At 50.0% G+C, this 20734-nt stretch overlaps 1 protein-coding gene across 23 annotated transcripts in view; it reads left to right on the forward strand.

Annotated features, from left to right (window-relative positions):
- The window catches only part of Nfasc (neurofascin), a 163359-nt gene that overhangs the window by 26098 nt on the left and 116527 nt on the right, over positions 1 to 20734 (forward strand). The window contains exon 1 of one of the 23 annotated variants that reach the window (XM_021242496.2): positions 8260 to 8463. The exons of 21 other annotated variants lie outside the window; for them this stretch is intronic. Coding sequence is in view for 1 of the 2 variants with exons in the window: in XM_021242491.2 (XP_021098150.1) it covers positions 8446 to 8463 (18 nt within the window). In the remaining variant the exon portion in view is untranslated. Of the gene's footprint in view, positions 1 to 8259; positions 8464 to 20734 lie in introns of those variants that run through there. One more of the 23 variants, XM_021242491.2, reaches the window with a different exon arrangement.

Below are 20734 nucleotides of genomic sequence, written 5' to 3' on the forward strand. Positions count from 1 at the left end.
TCTCCTGGCAGAATTTAGCACGGACATTCTGATCTCTTCCTTTTTCTTTCCTTTCTTTTTTGTAGTAAAATGCCTATAACATAAACATTTACCATTTAACTGTTTTGAGTGCAGGATTTGGTGACATTTACTCCTTCAGGGCTGTGCAGCCATCACCATATTTAGCTCCAGAAGTCTTTCATTGCCCCTACCTGATTAAGAAGTCCCCGTCTCCTCTCTCCGCACCCCCAGCAACCACTGACCTGCTGTGTCTCACGGGCTTGCCTATGCCGGACGTTTCCTATAAACGGAGTCATATAATATGCGGCCTTTTTTGCCTGGTTTCTTCCACTTACAGTGTTTCTAAGGTTTAGCCGCATTAGAGGATGTGTCAGTACTTCAGCCCTCTGTGGCTGAATGGCATCCAGTCGTCTACATGATTGTTCTGCAGTCGTTGTGGATGGACCGGTTGGGCTCTTTATACCTTCAGGCTATTGTGAAAGGTGCAGCTGTGAACATATTTTTTGTGTGCACACCTGTGTTCATTTCTTTTGGACCATACCTAGGAGCGGAATGCCTAGGTCATATGGAGTCAGTGCTTCATGTACCGAGGGACCACTGTAACCTGGCCACTTTGTCACACGTGCCAGTCTCTGTCATCATAGTGGTTCCTGGAATGCAGCCGGTGCTCAGAGCCTCGTTTCTTCTGGCGTGGCCACCAGAGCTCTTTCCCTGATGGTGGTTCTTTGCTTTTGATGCTAAACAGCATTCCCCACTGTACCGGCCTTCATCTTTCTCATTCTTAGCTTCATCTTTCAACTTAAGAAAAAAAAAATCATTTCCACCCAATAGGACAGAAATGTGCCACCCCAGGGGCCCATCCAAAGAATGTACTGCAGGCTTTGAAGGCACCTCCAAAGAGGAGCTCCAGAAATGTCCCAGGCACGGGCAGGTGCATGGGTGGAATATGTGTGTAGCCTCCCGGGGTCCTCTTTGAAGGAGACAGGACGCATTTAAATGTATGAAATCTGAAGCGTTCATTTAAACACCAGTCAGAAGGCTTTATAGGCACACAATAAAAAGCTAAAGTGGATGGTTATGGAATTACGTACACCTCCAGGAAATCAAAGAAAGATTTTCATTTCAGGAGTTTTAGGGAGATAAGCCTAAAATACAACCCGGAAGTCTGGCGGATGATGACAGAAAATGACATTTCCCAGCCACTGGAGGGGAGGGATCAGGGCAGAACCCACAGGCCCAGAACAAGTGTCCCCATCTTCGTGGAAGTTAGGAGGGGACTTAGACGGGCGGGGAAGGCACCGGGTGGAGAACACTGCTGTTTTGGTTGGTATCCATCTTTGGTGGGCAGCGTGAGGAGAATGGAGGCAGGTGAGAAGTACAGGTGGGCACACTGGGAGTTACGTTTTCAAACTTTTAAGTAGCACATCTCTTGGTGTCGCCTGACTACTCTGGGCTTCCCTTTGAGGGTTAACTATGTTAGCCAGCCTTGGAAGTCTGCCAAAGAGGCTTTGGGAAGAGCGCCTGGGCCAGTGTGCCAGGTGTGTTGGACCGACTGGTGATTTTCATCTTTGTTCAAGGAACCCAAGTTGTCCTCAGTGATGAGTGTGTCAGTATAGACATCTAGATGGTGGCTGGAAGGGTACAGGCCAGAGAAGTTGAGTCTGGCTCTTAGCAGACTTCTGAGGCACGCTGGAAGCTGTCCCCATTTTACAACCAGGCCCGAAGGTGGCTGACAAGGTCAGGGAAATTTCAGAGCCAGGAATAGAACCCCCTCTACTCCATCTCCACAGTAACTCATTCAGGGTTTGAAGAATATCACCCTCGGGGGAAATAGTGCTTTGGGAAACTGTTTTATGTCTCTGTCTCATTTATCCCAGCAGTCATTTATTTGGGATCAGATACTGATGGCTTTGATAGCAAAGCAGGGAGAATGTGGCAGCTTTTTAGAATTTTAAAATTACGTATATATATATATATTCCATTTTTGAGTTTATAATGCAGTAGTAGTATAGTAGTACACCCACGATATTGTACATCCATCACTCACTACTCTGTATTTCCAAAGTGTTTTCATCACCCCAGCTAGAAACTCTGTAACCATTAACCGCTAATACCCCAGTTCCCTTCCCTTCCCAGCCCTTAGCAATCTTGAATCTACTTCCTATGTCTATGAATTCCCCTGTTCTGGCTGTTTCATACTATTGTAGCCTCTTTGTGGCTGGCTTCTCTTCACTTAGCAAAATGTGTTTAAGACTTTCCCATACTGTAGCATATGTCAGAGCTTCATTACTCTTTATGATGGAATAATATTTCATCATGTGGATGTACAATATTGTGTGTATTCACTCATCCATTTAAGACAGCGGGATTGTTTCTGCCTTTTGGCTACTGTGAATACTGCTGCACTGGACACTGGTGTATAAGTCTCTGAGTCCCTGTTTTTGCTTCTTTTGGGGTTGTGCCTCAGAATGAAATTGCTGGATCGTGTGGTAATTCTGTGCTTCACTTGCTGAGAAACTGCCAACTCTTTCACAGTGGCTCACCATTATATGTACCCACCAGCAGTGCAGAAGGGTTTCGGTTTCTCTGTATCCTCAACAACATTTGTTATTTTCCCTTTTATTGGTGACCACCATCCCAGTAGGTGTGAAGTGGTACCTTGTGCTTCTGATTTGTATTTCCCTAATGATTAGCGATGCTGAGCTTATTGGCCATTTGCATATCTTCTTTGAAGAAATGTCTATTTGAGTCCTTTGTCCATTTTTAAATTGGACTATTCTTTTCTCTTTGTGGTTGTGTTTTATGTGTTCCTTTATATTCTGCATATTAAACCCTTATTAAATAGATGATTTGCAAGTATTTTCTCTTATTTTGTAGGTTGTCTTTTCACTTACTTGCTAATGTCCTTTAATACACAGAATTGCATTTTGATGAAGTCCCGTTTATCTGTTTTTTTCTGCTGTTGCTCATGTTTTGGTGCACACCTAAGAATCCATTGCCAAACCCAAGGACATGAAGATATTTGTCTAGTTTTATCCTAAGACCTTTGTGGTTCTAGCTCATTTATTTAGGTCATTGACCCATTTTTACTTCATTTTTGTTTATGTTGGAGGTATATGATGAGGGACCCAACTTCACTGTTTTGCTCGTGGAAGTCCTTTTGTTGAAGAATTCTTTCGCCATTGAATGGCTTTGGCACTCTGGTCAAAAATCAGTTGGCCGTAGATGAATGGGTTTCTTTATGGAGTCTTAACTCTGCACCATTGGTCTGTATGTCTGTTTCTATGCTGCTACCACACTGATTTCATTTCCATAGCTTTGTAGTAAGTTTTGAAATTGGGAAATGTGACGCTCTTACTTTGTTCTTCTGTTTCAAGATCATTTTGGCTATTTGGGCTGCTTGCAATTTCATATGAATTGGATTACATTCGTTCCTGAACACATCTTTATGGGCATACATACTGATTTCTATTAAATCAGTTCCCAGAGGCAGAACTGCTGGGTCACAGGATACAAGTTCGTTCAGCTTTGGTGCACACTGTCAAACTGGTTTCCAAAGTGACTGTGCCAGTTTGCTCTTCTACCAGCAGCAGATGAGTTCCAGGCAATGGTACATTTCCTTCACAACATTTGGTAGGCCAGCCCTTTCGTAAAACCTTTCTGGTAGATCATCTACAAATTATGAGCCACCACTGTTGACCCCTTGAAGGGCAGTGTGAGCATGCACATCTTTGCCTGGTGGCCCCAGGCCCCAGGGAGAGCTTCCTGCCTCCTTTTGCATCAGTGGCACTCAGGGACTGGCCAGCTCTGGAGGCTGGAGAGCTGGCTGGAATGTGAGGCAGGATGAGCTGTATCTTCACAGTGCTAAATCTCAGCCCACCCAAGAGGAGCTTGAACCTATGTGCATAGTTGGGCAGAGAGGGTGGTCAAGGCTAAAGGAAAGTTGGTAATTTGATGCCATCTTGGCTGCAGGAGTTGGACATGAATTCCAGTGTGGATGGGGCCCTTGGAGTCATGCCAGGCCCTTGAGAGAGGGCAGTTCTTAGGTAACCATGCTGCATGAGGACAGAGACTGGCAGAGCTCTCCTGTTTGACCTTGAAGAGGCTCCTGCAGAGGCAAATGCTTGGTACATAGAGGGGAAAAAGCTATTTCCAGCCCTAGAGCACACCAAGGCTGGCCACTCTCAGACCCATGTCTCACACCTGCTAGCTCTAAAGGCCAAAGCAGTGGCTGCTGTTTGCATCTCCCTCGTGCTGTATAGCTAAACTCAAGTGTCTAGGTCAGTAAATGTTTCCTGTGGTCCCCTGTGTACCAGACATCAGGTGAGGCACCTGGGAAACTGCAAAGACAGGATGGACTCCCTGACAGCAGTTAGTCAAGGTCTGGTGGGCAGAGAAGTTTGCACATGTCACCACACTGAGAGGAGAGCAGAACCAGTGCTCAGTGAGGGGTGTATCTCCTGTGCTTTGGAATCCAGGGGGGTGGTTTCCATGGCCACCTGAGGGCTGGATTGGCTTCCTGGAGGAAGAAGTATGGCACTGGGTCTTGGGGGATGAAAGAAGTCTGTCAGAGAGAGAAGGGGAAGGGGAGCTCCAAGCTAAGAATCAGAGCAACAGACCTCATAAAGTCATGTGTGGTCAGATAACTGGATGCTGAGCAGAGGCCCTTAGACATTAGCCTAGGGGACTGGATTGTTTTCAGCAGAACAGGGAGCCATGGTAGGGTTGGATGTGGAAGAGTCGTTCAGGGTTGTTCCCAAGTGGAGAGCATTCACAACAACAGGGAGATCATGGGACTGCCCACTTTGCCCAGCTTCTGCTTCCACACACACACACTGCCAACCTGTAAAGCCAACCACACACACATGTACTGAGCATCTACTTGCATTCTAAGACATATGGATACTGGTGCAGACTGAGTCACACAAAGGTACACAGCTAAGAGACAGACAGATAGACAGACATGTTGGGACAGATAGACACATGCCCACAAGCCAAAAAAGTTGTTTGAGTCACTTTCACACACACGTAGCCAGAGCACATACCCAGGCACTGAAACCTTTCCCGAGACACACATACATACTCACACACACATACAGTGGTACCTCCGTTCACAAACTTAATTTGTTCTATGAATTTGGAAAAGATGGCCATCTTTGTGTTTGTGTGGAAAAGATGGCCACATGTGTCACCTGATGCAGAGTTCGCAAACAAAATTTTGCTTCTGTATGTGGACCAAATTGTTTCCAAATGAGCATTTGTGAACTGAGGTACCACTATCCTGCACACTCACACCTCCACAGGCTGACAATCACATGATCACACACGGGCACAGCAGACAGACATGCACGGCAGTCCCACCTGAGCAGGGATAGCCCACGGCCTTGCTAGGGGCTGCTTATGCTGTCCTCACAGGCCCACTTAGAAATGACTTGCTTTTCCACAGCTGCTCCCAGCCCTGTGTCATCCTGGGTCTCAGTTCCAGACAACCGTGGAGGGCAGGAGGGCTGCAGCCACAGCTTGGTCAGCTCACCTGTCCCCTGTCCCTGCAGGCAGCCTTTGGTCACAAGGGTCAGCAGTCCCCCAAGTCATTATACTGCCGATCTGCTTTGGTGTGGAAGAGCAGTGTTCTGAACTTGGCACCCCAGACCTTGTGTGTGGGGGTGCCGCTAGGGCACGCACACAGGGACAGAAACACCCACAGGCAGGTATTGGGGCTGGGCAGTGGTGGGGAGCCCTGGCTAGGCTGGCCTGGAGCTCCTCCAGGCTCGCCAGCTGTTACTGCGGCCCTTCTGCGATGGCACCTGCTGTCCTCAGCGAATGTGACCCACATTCAGGCCTGCCCAGCAGCTCTCTCCCCTCCACATCTCTCTTTCTGGCTGCCACCCCTCCCCTCTCCTATCCCACAGAGGAGTCAGGCTCCCTGGGGTGAGGAGGGGCTGTGACTACAGATGGGCTGGTGCAGCTGCCTGCTTGAGGAGAAAACCTGGGGCCCTGCAGAGCCGTGGCCTCCAACACAGAGCTGAGCTCCCATGGGCAAGGACAGGAGGGGAATCGCAGGCGCAGGTGCTGGGGTCTCCCTACCCCCTGCAGCCCAGCTGCAGGTCATCTGAATGGCCCAGCAGCAGCCCTGCTGAAAGGCCAGGCTGGGGGCAGGGTGTGAGGCTGGGGAGAGCCCGGACTGAGACTGGGCACTGACCCCAAGCTCAGCGTGGGCACAGATGGGGTGGGTGTGTCCTGTAGAGGGCTGCATCCCTGCCAGTGGCCACCCTGCACACTGCACGCCGTACCCCTGCATGCCCCTTTTCTTGGTAGCAAAAGTAATTTGTGTCTTTCTAGAAAATGTAGAAAATATGAACACAAAGGAGAAATGCAAATCATCCATAATTTTGCTGCCCAAGAATTTCACTGCTCAGTCATTCTAGTTTTGTAATCTTTTTTTCACTTAACTTTCATTTTATTAAAATATTGTACTAGACCATGCATGGTCAGGCCTGTAATCCCAGCACTCTGGTAGGCTGCGGCAGGAGGATCACACGTTCAAGCCCCACCTGGGCGACTTAGAGACTTAGTGAGACCCTGCCTCACAATAAAAAAATAGAAGGTCTGGTACATAGCTCAGTATGAAGGCCTTGGATTCACTTCCCAGTACCACCCAAAGTTTTTCTTACATTATTTCATCATTTTAATAACTACATTTCATTGCTTATGACAGTAAGAATTTAGGCTTTTTAAAAAAGCATTTACCATATGTAGCAGGTGCGGTCATTTATTGAACCTTTGTAACTTGAGATGATACTGTGATTATCCCAACTATACAAATAAGGAAACTGAGGCACAGAGAGGCTAAGTAACTTGCCCAAGGTAACACAGCTAATAAAAAATAGAGCCAGATTTTGAACTCAGGTTGTCTGGCTCCAGAGCTCATAATTTTCCCCACCTTCTTGCTGTCTCAAACCACACACATGGCATACATAGTGTGTGCATCTTTCCCTTAGTGATAGCTGTTTCAGTTGTTTCCTTTTTTTAACCATTATAAAAATATAGTTAGCTCCCTATATCTGTGAGTTCCTCATCTGTGGATTCATCCAATATTGAAAGAAAGGTTGTGTCTGTACTGAACATGTACAGGCTTTTTTCTTGTAGTTTTCCCTAAATAATACATGTATCAACTATTTAACTGTGTTCAGTGTTGTATGTAATCTACAGATGATTCAAGGTCTATACAGGAGGATGTTCGTAGGTTTTTTGCAAATTATGACATCATTTTGTGCGGGGGTCTTGAGCATCCATGGAGGTCCGCATCCTTGGGGGTCTGGAACCAGTGTTGCATGGATTCTGGGGACATCCCCATTCTGATGAACACATGTGTGACTTAAATATTCTGATTATCCTTGAGCATTTATAAGATTCACTTCCAGAAATGTAATTTATGGAATAAAGGGCATAAAATATTATAAGATTTTTAAAAGTCCATCCCGACTTCCCTTGAGAAGGCAGTGACGCAGACTTGCCCTGCAGGAGGGGAGACGAGCCAGCCTGCGCCGTGGGGAACCCGGACCCGCTGATGTCCACCCATCAGGGAGGAGACAGGAAGGTAGAGCCAGGGGAAGTCATTTCCTGGGAGCCCTTGAGGGCCTAGTGATACTTAGCCTGCAAATTTGCAAGGGTGGAGAGGTAATCGAGTGGTGGAGGACAGCTTTGTCCCCAGGCCTCAGGCAGAAGCAGACCAGTGTACTGAGGCTGAGGCAGCCCTTGTCCAGTGGGAGGCTGGCCCGCAGCCTCAGGCAGGACGGGTGGGTGTTCAGTGTTACAAGACCGACTGCCGTCCCTGGCTTGGGCTCCTGTGGGACGTGGGAGTGGGGCAGGCCAGTACCATTGCGCTGTGCTCCCCCACAAAACATGACGTCAAGTCCCATGGGGAGGGGTCCGCACCTCGCACCACCCCGCCGCAGGAGCCTGGCCCAGGCTGGTACCTCCCCCTGTCTATCCCCTCACTGCCCGAGGAGCGCAGCCCGGCTGTGTCACGGGCCACACAACTCCTTCATTATGCACGAGGGGGACCCAGCCGTGAGTGAGAGAGCGCCGGGCAGAGGGAGGGGACGTGTGGTTATTAATACACAAGTGCATTGTGTGGAGTTCCATTCATGGCACTCTCGGAGGACATGGTGGGCTTGAGATAATAAAGCCCTGTGTATGCCAGGAGGGCTGGGGGGGTGGCGAGTGGGGGCTGGCCAGGAGCAGGGCACTGGGAAGGATGTGACCCCACTCTGGGCAGGGCCGCTGCATCTGCTGTGAGGCCAGCATCCACAGGAGACGGCTCAGCAGGACTTTGCTTAGGCCTGAGTCTGCCACTAGGATGGCCTGGGGGCCCCGAAATGCCAGCTTTCCATCCCTGCCTGTCCCCGAGGAGAGTGCCTGAGGAGACCCTGGACCAGCCAGGCCATGTGCCCTTCCGGAGAGGTAGGATGGGTGCTTGTGCCTGCTCCTCGGCCTCCCTCCAATGTGGCAGCGTGAGGATTGTGCACACGAAGATGGCGTTGTGTGTGAGGTCTGAAAGAGCTTTCTGGCCAGAATGGACTGGTTTGGAGTCTGGGTCTGGATACGAAGCAGCCAGGCTAGAGGGCAGGCAGGCCGCCTTGTACCCTCCGAGAGCCGAAGAGGGCAGGAGCACGTTCCGAGCCCTGGCATGGTGGAGCTCCTTGGTCTGAGGAACAGAGGTGTCTGGGACAGTGAGGGGCCGTGGAGCACAGGGGAGGGCGAGCTTGGCGTGTGAGTCTCATTGCCAAGCCTCTGTTCTCTGTGGGTTGGCCTCTCTTGGGTCAGCCTCTCTGTCTGTCCTTCAGCCCTGGGCTCAGGGCTCCCCCAAGCCAGCCAGGAATGCTGGAGCTGCCGGTTGGGAGGAGGTGAGAATAGTCCCTTGCTCTCAGCTAGCATCTGGGGACAACAGGTTCTGGTTCAGGAGTGTTTGAATTTCTGTCACTTTGTGCTGCAGGAGGACAAGGGGAAGCCAGAGGCCAGCAGAGGGGTCGTCGGTCCTGCCTTCCTTATGGGCCCCTGAGGCAGAGGTTTGGACTCAGTGACTAACATTTTTTGGGGGGTTGAAGGCTCTGTGACTCTATTTGATCCAAGAAAGCTGCATCAGGGCCAGGATGGACCCGTCCCAGGTTACAGGAGGAGCATTTCTTCCCTGGCTCAAACCAGAGGGCCCAGCCTCCCCCAGGGCAGAAACCGAGAGCACTGAAGGCTGTTTGCCCTGAGTGCAGTGCACCGGGCTCTGGGAGGAGGAGGCGGAGGGGCTCCAGGGACACCTGGGCAGAACCAGGACACCTGGCCCCGCCCCTGTGGATGCCCTGCCTGCTTCTTGCCCCTCCTGCAGGCTGAGAAAGCAGGGGCTGTTCTAGAAGCATCTCTGCCCCGGGAGTGCTGTAGCTGAGATTTGTTTTCTGGGCTTCATCCTTCTTTACCTAGAGAGGATGCAGGCACGTCCAGGGTGGGGGCAGCCTGTGTGAGCCAGGCACCCAGCCTGGAGGGGTGACCAGCGTCCTCCACCAAGCCTTTCAGGGACCCCAATGGCTCTGTCGTGCCCTGGTCAGCTGCTGTGGGCGGTTCCTGAAATGTCCGGGAATGGAGGCAAGGGCTTTCCCCATAGAGGAGGGACAGCAGTCTGTCCTTGGCAGTCCCCTCTCTGAGACTGGCACTCATGGCACCCCCCGAGGAACAGGCAAGATGGCCTTGGCCATGATGGCAGTGCCATCAACAGCTGCGACAACTGTTGCCCGTCAGACAGTGGCCACTGTTCGCTGAGGGCCTTCTCCATAACAGACGCTGCTCTGAGCCCGATGCCTGTTGTGTTGTAGATGCCCCAGGGTCCTGTGCCCCTCACAGGACCAGGGAAACTGAGACCGGGAGAGGTCAGCATGCTGTCCAGTGTCAGAGTGCCTGGGCCAGCTTCTGCCCAGGTCCTAGACCCGGCTCTCCTGGTGTCCTGATGATGTGGCCTCCTGGGAGGTGACAAAGTGGATTCTTAGGGTGGCCACAGAAGGACTGAAGTCAGATGCAAGCAAGCACTCCCTGCCAGAGAGGATCTGCGAGCAATGTTGTCCCTAAGAAGTCTTTGGGAGGCACCTGCGCTTCCGGAGGGAGCTCCTGCAGGCTGAACCCTGAACTGAGGACCACTCAAGGGGCTTTTTGCCTTGAGATTCAGACAGCTCTGTTTTCTGGATCCCCGGCCAGCTGCAGCCTGCCTGTGAACGATGCTGGATCGTGTGCCAGTAAGCACAGGACACCAAAACCAGCCAGCAGCTCCTGGGCACACTGAGAACCTGGCTGGGATTTGGGGTCCTGGGAGAAGGCCAGGGAGGCTGGAGGATTCCCCAGGCTCAGAGAGGCAACCAGCCCTGGAGGGCTCTGAAGCAGCCTGGGGTTTGATGGTATTTAATTTCTATCCTTGAGCCAGATATTCGTGTTCACCCGAACAGATACCTCCTGGGGTTTATGGTCCTGGGCCTCCCATCCCTAGCCTGGGTGTCCACTATTCTGTCGGAGAACACATGCTCCAGATTCCCTGTGTGCTAGGGGCAGCTTCCAGGGACTGTCCAAGCTGAGCCCACAGGAATGAGCCCTCCATGGGATTCATGGGCCATCTTCTTTGGGACCCAGCCAGGCTGCTCAGGTGATTTCCTCCCCCTCTGCCAACCCGACCTGTGCATGGCAGCAGCCCTGAGAAGAGTGGCTGGGTGGGGATCGGGGTAGGGGTCCCTCTTCCCTGGAGGAGCTGGCGGCAGTGGAGCAGGGTGGTGGCAGGAAGCTGGGTAGGGGAGCCAGGCTGCCTGGGTTCCCACCCCAGTTCTGTCCCGCTGGGTGACCTTTGGGTCTCCTCATGTGTCAGCTGTGATGGTAACAGCACCTCCCTCTTGGTTTGTATGACAGTGAACTAATCTGTGAAATCATCAGTGTAGGAGTAAGAAGGAGGGAGAGCCCTCTGTCCGGGCCTGTGTGGCCCTTTTCCCCTTGGTCCCAGACCTGACGGGGTTGCAGGCCCGCCCGGTGGAGGGGTCCTCACTGGATACCAGCACTGTGGCCTACAGCTCCGCTCCACTCGGGATTGGTGACTCCATAGCCTCCTTACTGCGTTTGGCTGTGACCTTTAGTTGCTTGGCCGCAAGCGTAGGTACCACTCTGCACCCGGGTCTGCCTTCAGCCCTGTTTTGGGTCTCTGAAGTGAGATGCATTACAGGTTTCTGACTTCCTGTGTGTCTTCCTCAAAGCTCAGCAGGACCCAGCTGCTTGGGGGCCTGGCTCTGTTCCACCCCTCTCAGCTCTGTGGTCGGCTCCCTAGGCCCCAGCCCTGGCACCCGAGCTCCTGGATCCACCTGCCACTCAATGCTGATAGCATCTGCCCCACATCCTTCCCTGTCCCTGCCAGCACCCTTCTCCCCTTCCCAGCTCCACCTCCTGCCTGGTCTGAATGTCATCTCCGTTTATACTTCTCAGGCATTCAGGCAGCCTTTACAAGCGAACTTCTCCTGACATTTACACATCCTTCCCAGCCCACATTTGCACTTTGGTGTTGAACACAGCATACGCACTGGGAGATTTCTGGTGTGGACACAGCGTTGTCTTCGTCTGGTGTAGGAAACTTATTTTTTTTTGCATATTTATACTAAATTGTGGGAGTGAATTTATTTAATAATTTCAGGTTGACTTAGCTCTGGGCTCTCTAAAATTGAAATTCTTTTTTTAAAATTAATTTTATTGGTACATTTTAGGTATACAATATAATAACATTCATCATTGGAAATTTGTACCTTTACATAATCCATCTTGGTTCTTATTTTTTCCCCATTCCCCTGCCCTCCCTTCAACCCCTCCATCCCTCCCTATTTACAAAGATTTTGGTTTCATTTTCTCATATTAATTCCATTCCCTTCTTTCCTTTCCCCTACCCCTCCCACTTCCCCTTCCCCTTTTCCTCCTATTTCACATTATCTATTAGACCTTTTAGTCCTTGATGTAGGAAATTTAGAGGAGACTGGGTGATGGGATCTGATGCACATTTATGTTCGCTTCTAAAGAGAGGTAACTTTCCACTTTGCTCTGGACTGGGTGGGGTCAGAACGAGAGGGTTGATGTGGTGACGGGATGCCAAGACACTGCGCCCAGTTACTGCCACACTCTTTTTTTGTTTGTTTTGTTTTGGTACCGGGGATCGAACTCAGGTCCTTGTGCTTGAGGGACAGGCGGCAGAACCACTGAGCTAAATCCCCGGCCCACTGCTATACGCTTTGTATACAAGGGTTGATCAAAAGATACAGTGAATATTTAAACTTAAAAAAACTTATTACAGTAAAGGCACATCACCAGGAACAGTGGGATAAGTGTATTTGAAGGGAGGGCGAGTACTTGAGAGAGATTAATGGCAATGTGTCTTTTACTGGAATACATTTTAAAATCTAAACATTCACTGTATTTTTTGAACGCCCCATGTTTATCAAATATTTCCGGCAATTTCTGCCAAGTAAAAACATACAGTGTGTCCTCATTAGCCTTATTCAGGGATCTGTCACCATGTGACTTCTAGCTCTCTCCCAAAGTCAGATTGACCCTGAAAGGTAAATGTTTTGATTGAAGACATGGAGGCAGCCATGACCGAGCAGCTAAAGATGCTCACGAAAGAGAACTTCCGGGACTGCTTCAGAAAGCGGCAAGAACAATGGGAGAAGTGTTCGGAGTTCGGGGGAGGATTTGAGGGGACTAATGACAATGTGTCTTTTATTGTAATACATTTTTAAAAATCTTAACATTCACCTAGTAGGTCCTCATTTACGCCTTCAGGAACCTGGTGAGGCAGATACTGCCACAGTCCTGTAGTTACACAGCCCTTAGGATTTGAGTGAGGGTCTTTTTGTTTCCCCAAAAATTGTTCCGCCTCTAGGAGGTGGGCTGGGGGATGGGGTGTGGACATAGATGCTTCTGAATTTCTGTCGCCCTCAGCTGGATTACTGAGTGTGAGCTCATATTCCTGCTTTCCAATGCTCCACCGCACGGCCTCTCTTACAGCAGAGCCTGAAGAGGGAGGCGAGACCCAGCCTGCCCTCCACACTTTCTGCCAGCCTCCTGGGTGGACCCGGAGTATGAGAAATGGCTGTCGGCCTCCCAGAGCTTATGTGTGCTTCAGGAGAAACTATGCCGCTGGAGGAAGAGGAAGGAACAGAGTGGAGGATCTGGAGGTGTCTCAGTAATACAGTATTAGAAAGTGGACCTGTCTCTTTCCTTAAAAACAGGCCACAAGGAACCATCTGCAGAATGTTTGCAGGTTGTTGTGAGGCGGGAGGCCGGTGCCTTGTAGGAGCCCACGGAAGGGCTGCTCCAGGCCACAGGCTCCAGCCTCTCCCTGCCGCTGCCCTCAGCTCCCCTGCTGTGGCTTCTTTGTAGAGGAAGATGTAAGTGACTAGTAATGGGCCTGAGGCATGCCAGGAGCCAGTGGGGTACCACCCTGTCCCCCCCTCAAAAACCTCCAACCAAGACAGGATGTTATTAACTAGTTTTAGAGGGAACATTTGGGACTCTTAACTTCCATCAGTTTGAAGTGGGCGGGGCTTATGGGATCTTTGTTTGCCTCCCTCTGAAATTCTGGGGTTAGTTTGGAGAAATGGAGGAGGAGGGGTCTGGAGCCTCTTAGACTCAGCACAGGGCTGCCTGATATTACACAGCCAGGGAGTGAGTTGTCCTTTTCCTGAACCCCTAAGATCTGCCTCCTAAACTGCTAGTGTGGCATGTGACTCCCTTGCCCCATTTCTTAAGGTTTTTTAAATTTGTTTTTCTCTTAACTTTAAAATAAGCTGTATTGAGGGATAATTTACATTCAGATATACTTATCTTAAAGGTACAATCAGGTGAGTTTTGACAAATGTGTACACCCATATAACCAGCAGTGGAGACCGAATATATTCCTGGCACACCCTAGAATCACCACATTCCACTGGCAGCCGCCGACCTCCCCTGGCCCCAGACCACCTCTGAGTGGCTTTCTGTCACTGTAGATTGGGTTTTCCATATAAGTGGAATCGTACCATGTACAGTGTGCCCTTTAAGTCAATTCCAGGAGAACAGCAATGATTTGAAAAACGCCCATGAACAGGCCTCTCATAGGCAGGTTCCCTGTCTGCAGCCTCTGACCCACTCTGTGTAGTGTCCAGGAGAAAGGGTCCTTCCTCCCTCCTCTTGCTTCAGCAAGGAGACACCAGAAACAGCAGGGAGAGGAGAGTTGGGATTTCAGCCCATGGCTGAGGGACTCTGTGCTTTGTCAACCATGCAGGGCATGTGGGGTTCCAGGAGGGAGAAACCCTGTGGGAGTGGAGAGGCAGCTTTTTTGATACTGGGGATTGAACCCAGAGCCTTTGCCCTGAGCTACATCTCTTGCCCTTTCTAAAATTTAATTTAATTTTTAAAATTTTGAGATAAGATTTCACTTAAGTTCCCTAGGCTGGGCTCAAACTTGTGATCCTCCTGCCTCAGCCTCCCAGAGGGCTGGAATTATAGGCAGGCACCATCACACCCCGCTGAGAGGCAACTTTTGTTGCTACTGCTACTGCCATTCTTGGCAAGGAGGCGAGTGTGTAAGCTGCTTTCTGAGGCCAGTCACCCTGCACTTCCTGGCCTTCTGTGGTTTTCTTGAGGACCCCAGCTCCAAAGGGCAGGCCTGGGTGGGGTACAGAGCTGATGGGCAACCTGAAAAGGCCAGCTCCTCGAAGCCTGGTTGGCTGTGGCCTGTGGGGCTGAGGCTATGCGGTGTGTCCTGCCCGCAGGGAGGTGCTGGAGGCTTGACAGGTGGCGTCCTGGTGCCCAGCAGCTCGGTTTGCAGGCAGGGAGGGCAGTGGACAAGGCTGATGCTTCTGCGCCAGTGCGGGTCCAGCGGCAGCCTGGCAGAGAAGGGCACCATGCAGTGGGCCTGCTGTGACCCAGCTGACCCATCTCTACGAGGCAGCATTTTTAAAGATGCTCTCATCTCTCAGGAAAAGGAAATATAAACTATTTTTCTTTTGTTTTATTTTGCGGTGATAAAAATACATGACTTAACAATTTACCATCTTACATGTGCAGTTAAGTGGCATTAAGTACAGTCCCAACCATCACCACTGCCCATTTCCAGAGCTTTTCATCCTAAATCGAAACTGTGGCCCTTACACTCTAACTCCCCATTCTCCCCGTTTCCAGCCCCTGGTAGCAGCCATTTTTTCTGTCTTTATGAATTCAATACCTTTAGGGACTCAGATACGTAGAATCAGACACCATTTGCCTTTTTTGTGTGTGGTTTATTTCACTAAGGATAATGTTGTCAGACTTCATCATATTCCAGCAAATACTTAGAATTTCATTTCTTTTTATGGCTGAATAATATCCCATTGTATGTATCTATACTGCACTTTATTTACCCATTTATTGGTTGGTGAACATTCAGGCTGCTTCTCCCTTTGGACCATGGTGAATACGGCTGCTACTGTGAGTACTGGAGCACAGGGCTGCTCAGCTCATCCAAATACGCAGCACCCTTCCTGGCAGCTTCTTCTGCTGAAACCTGCTGTCACCATGGGCTGGGCGTGCTTTGCATTCCTGCGCGTGGCCTGCTGCCCTGAGTCCTCTAACTTAGTTCCTGTAGTGAGCGATGTGTTCCGAATATTTCTGTCTTTGGTGGGTTCTGGGGACTCAGGTTTCCCAGGCAGTGGAGTTTTGAGTTCCTTTCTGTAGAAGCTTTCTTTTCAGTGTGTCTTAGTTATTTTCGGCCACCAGCTGACTTTTGGCATTTGATCCCAGTAAGCCTCTTAGGACAAGAATACAACGGGCATCTTTGTTTCTTTTGTCCAGGAAAGAAAGGAAACTACATTTTATCAAGCATCTACTATGTTAGTTCAAGGTGTGCACACAGTACCACAAGCACATGGCAGCCTGGTGCCATAGGGACAGAACCTGTGTTTTAGGGTAGAGAGAGACAGGTCTCAGAGAGCTCGGGTTCCTGTCTAGACTTGCACAGGGCAGCCCTCTTCCGAGACACCACCTAAGTGTGATTCCCTGGAATTTCAAAGGCAAGTGAGCCAGGGAAATGTCCCAGGCCTTTTCTTTAATGATGGATAGCCAGGTCTGGAGTTTTCTTTATGATTTAAAGAGAAAAACCCTTTGAAATTCCTTGCCCTAGTTTTGACAAAATATAGAATTATAATTAAGGTTTTGTTTTATTTTTCAAAATATGCAAAAGCAGAGAGAACGGTTTAATGAATCCCCGCATACCCATCACCCAGCCTCTACAATCATCACTGCTCGGCCAGTCTTCTTTCATCGGCCAGGTCCTTCTCTTTGATCTGGGGGGTCCCCAAATCCTGTAGCAGCAGTTGGTGTTTTCTGGAGGAGGGAAGGGGACTCACAGATCTGGGCATCCTGGAGCTCAGTTCTTCCCAGCTGGAGGGGTGTTAATTGCTGCCGGATGGAATCCCTGTCGCTTCATTATTCGTCTGGTTGTGGAACACCATCCAGGCTGCAGTGGACGGGACAACTCCTTGAGGAGGCCTGGCCAGACCTGGTGGGGTGCTGCGTGGAGAGGCTGCCCCGTCCCAGAGCGCTGCTCCCTGTGGTTTGATTTGATTGGAGTTTCTGGGTGGAAAGAGAGAAGGTCGCTCGAGGATAGCCTCCTCCTTGGGGGGCATCCTCAGCCAACTGCTGTTAGGTTTGGAGCAGGAACGGCCAGTGGGAAACAAGCCCACAGCCTCTTCAACCAGGTGGGTTCGAGAAACATTTCTAAATTTATGTTTTGAATGAAAATTTAAAGTCTCTATAGTGTGCAGGCACCAAGTGCTGAGATCGCAGGATGGCTCAGCCCTGAAAAAGCTGATCCCACAGAGCACAGCCGAGAACGGCTGAGGTTGGCTGTGTGCCGAAGTTGTTCTCTTTCTTTTTTTTTACTTAAAACATTTTAAAAGTTTTATTAGTACATATTTGCAGCACGTGTGATTACGTCCATCCTGGGGGAGTTGGAGCACGCACAAGCACATCTTCATTCCTTTTACTGCCCCTTCCTCTCCCTCTGTTCCCCTCCCTTCCTCTCTTGATCCTTTTCCCATTTGCAAAAGCTCTGTCTCCCTGTTTCCTATTAGTTATCTTTTATTTTGCTGTTTAGTGTATTTATACTTTGGGTTCCTAATGTAGGAGAAACCATGTGAGACTTGAGCTTGTGTCTGATTTATTTCACTCACCATTATTGTCTCAAGGTGCATCCATTTTTCCACAAATGACTCACAGTTCTTCGTGTATGTTTGTTCATTGTCTTTTTTTTCCCTTTCATTACTGGGAATTGAACCCAGGACCTTCCTACTGAGCTTCATCCCCAGCCTTTTTAAAGTGTTTTTATTGTGAGACAGGTCTCACTAAGTTGCTGAGTTGCCCAGGCTGGGCTAAACTTTTGTTGTTGTTGTTGTTGTTGTTTTTGAGACAAGGTCTAGCTTTGTAGCTCAGGCTGGCCTTGAACTCACTATGTAGCCCAAAATGGCCTGGAACTTCCTGCAGTCCTCCTGCCTCAGCCTCCCGAGTGCTGAGACGGCAGGTGTGCGCCACCACACCTGGGTGGGCTGAACTTTTGATCCTTCAGCCTCAGCTTCCCAGAGTGATGGGATTACAATCACATGCCACCATGCCAGGCTTCATATGTCATTCATTCCTCCTTCTCCTGCAAAGCGATCTGTGAGACAGGTACAGTGAACTCCACTGTATAGGTGAGGAAACCGGGCCTCAGGACTCTTGGAAGCTGACAGCGTGGGGCCCAGGGCCTTGTGCCGCCTGTGACCTGCACATGGCGGGGAGTGAAGGGCAGGGAGCCTGAGGGCTGAGGTAGTGGTCATGAGGGCAGTCTCGTAAGTTGGGGATGATGGTTTTGTGAATCCCACCAGCTGTGCTTTCTCATCACATTTGAAAGCAGCCAGATGGCACATGTTTCTCTTGACTTTCTAGAGAACTGTGGGATTTCCTTTTTTTTTTTGGTACCGGGGATCGAACTTGGGTCCTTGTGCTTGCTCAGCGGGCGGTGAAACCACTGAGCTAAATCCCAGGCCCCAGATTTACTTTCATTTCCTAAATAGAGTATTTCTTTTGGAAGAGAGAAGGAATAAAGACAAGGACTTGAGAAAGCGCTCTTTCCTGAGGCTGCAGGAAGGGATGGAGAATCCAGCTGAGTTCACTTGTTTATTCTGTTTATTTAAAATGAGATTTAGCATCTTTCAAGGGAGATGAGGAGTAAGGATGAACAGGAAATGTCAAGTACAAGAGAGAGGCAGCTTCTGGTGTGGTTTGCCTTTGCCTAGTGACCTGCTGGTCTGGGGTATCACAGGGCAAGCATCCAGTCTCAGGGGAAATGGGGTGCCCTCCTCTGATTCTGGGGAGGTCTGCGAGGCAGGCTCCATTCCTGCAGGCGGCCTACTCTGTGAGTTTGAACATATATTCTAGAGTCAGAAACAGACCTAGCAGGAAATGTAAATTATTTCTTTTAAAGCAAAATCCCTGAACCTCTCCCCACTCATTCCAAGAAGCTCCTCATCCCTGATCCTCGTAGAGCCACAACCTGTGAGTTTAGACCACAGAGCTAAACTTAGGGGGCTCTGCCCGCTTGACCTAAAGAGGGATGTGAACCCCGGGAATGAGTTCTGGGAATGGCTGGGATCGCTAAGGAGCAGAATAAGAGTGTTTAATATTATTGTTGTTGTTGTTGTTTAAAGTTTTTATTTTTCTTATTTTAATTTCTAATTTTTAAAAATAAGTTTTAAAAATAAAGGCTTGAGGTTTCATTGTGTCATGGGCTGGGTGGAGTCTTTTTCTGGCTTAGAGATAGGGAGTCTTAGTTCTAGTTAGCTGTGTGCTTGGGGGTTTTGTTGTTTTGCTAGTTGTACTCATCCTGAATTCCCAGGTTTTATGAAAGCAGCTTCCGTGCAGGGTCAGCTTGGAAGAGAACCGAGAGGAGGTCTGTGTTTGAATCCAGGCACTGTGGCCATTTTGCACCTTGCAGACAGAGAGCAGAAGCAGATAAAAGTGGATGAGGATGTCTCTAGCAGGAGTGGCAGGCTTCATGAATAGCCAGAGAAACCATGTCTCCTCTTAGGATAAGCCAACACGGAGGGCGAGAGCAGCAGCCCTCCGTGGCCTTCCTGGGACTACAGCTCACAAATGCTGGTTGCTATGGATACGGGCAACTGCAGGTCCCCTGGGGCAGTGGCTGTGGTGGAGGTGGAGGTGGCAGGCTGTTTGTGGCAGAGTCAGGGCCCGATGTGCATGCGTCCCCCACGATGGTGCCTCAGCACAGGAAGTGGGTGGGCAAGGCCAGCTGTTTCTCCCTTGCAGCTTTGGCCCTGGGGACCCTGCTGACCATGCCTCACTCAAGCCACACACGGGGCTGTGTGCCCCTGAGGTTGGACACAGCCCTGTGCAGCCACTGGGCATTATGTTGTGGGGAGCGCACAGTCAGGGGAGGGGGCCCTGTCCATGGGAGGCAAATGAGCCGAACGGCTCCCTGTGTTTCTGATTTTGGAGCTCGTCTCTGAGTCAGAACTGCTACCCAGGTAGTTCTGTGATGGGGCTGTCCTGGGAGCTGAAGGGGAGGCATCCAAAGGCAGGGAAGGCGAAGTCCCTGGCATCAGGGAGGGGACGCAGCCCTGTCATGGTATCTCCCGGTCTGATGGGAAAGCCAGGGGTACCTGGAACACACAGGGTAGCAGACAGAGAAGGGAACCATCAGTCCCGCTTCTGATAGGTTCTTTGCTTAACCAAAACCTAGTGAGGCATCAGACTCCTGAGCCTTCTAGGCCCCTCTGGGCATTTCTTAGGAAATCCAGCTTTATCGGGGATCCCAGGAAGTCAGATTAGCACCGTCCACCCCACATCTGACCGCTCTTACTATCTGAGCAGGGAGGGTCCTCGTTCTTCACCATCCACCGCCCCCACCCTCTCCTTGGCCATCAGCTCTGCTTACCCTGCTGCATTAGGAACGGAGCCAGGCCTCACAGCACAGGGGCCCCTGTACCTATCCCAGTATCATGGAATAATTTTGTGCTAATGTTTCAAGTCCCCAGTGACCTCCCATCATTCCCTTCATAAGATCAGACTCACCCTGCGATACACAAGGTGCCGTGTGCCCTGTCCCTTCCACCATCTGTCCTTCTCCACCACACTGATCTTCGGACTTTTCTTCATTATTGGGGCCTTTCCTTGTTATTCTCTGCCTGGAGCTGTTTTCCCCATCTCCTCTCAACTCACTCCTTCATCTTATTCAGATCTCTGCTTTGATATCATTCCTGACCCTGTATAAAGCCCATCCTTCCTTCCTACACTTCTTCTTCCTCTGTTTTGTGTATTTTCTCAGCGGTTTCCCTTACCTGCACTTATCTGTTTACTTTGTAATTGCCGGTGTCCCCCACTGGAAGGTAAGTTCCCTAAGTGCTGAGGTCTATCTTGTTTACCCGACTCTCGTTGCCAAAGGCATTGGGTCATGCATGAGGCAGGCACTCAATCTTTGATGAATGAGTGAATTCTGGGGAAATGTTTGCAATGTGCTCATTGTAAAGACAGAAGGAGAGGGCTGGGAATTTAGCTCAGTGGTTCTGGCGCCTGCCTTGCAAGCTCAAGGTCCTGAGTTCAATCCCCGATACCAAAAAAAAAAAGACCAAAGGAGATTTTGGGTTAAGAAAATGTTTCTCACATT

Source organism: Heterocephalus glaber, unplaced genomic scaffold, assembly GCF_053883595.1.
Source record: "Heterocephalus glaber isolate CG9 unplaced genomic scaffold, H.glaber_assembly_v1.0 deba00001600, whole genome shotgun sequence".
In the NCBI taxonomy this organism is placed as follows: Eukaryota; Metazoa; Chordata; class Mammalia; order Rodentia; family Bathyergidae; genus Heterocephalus; species Heterocephalus glaber.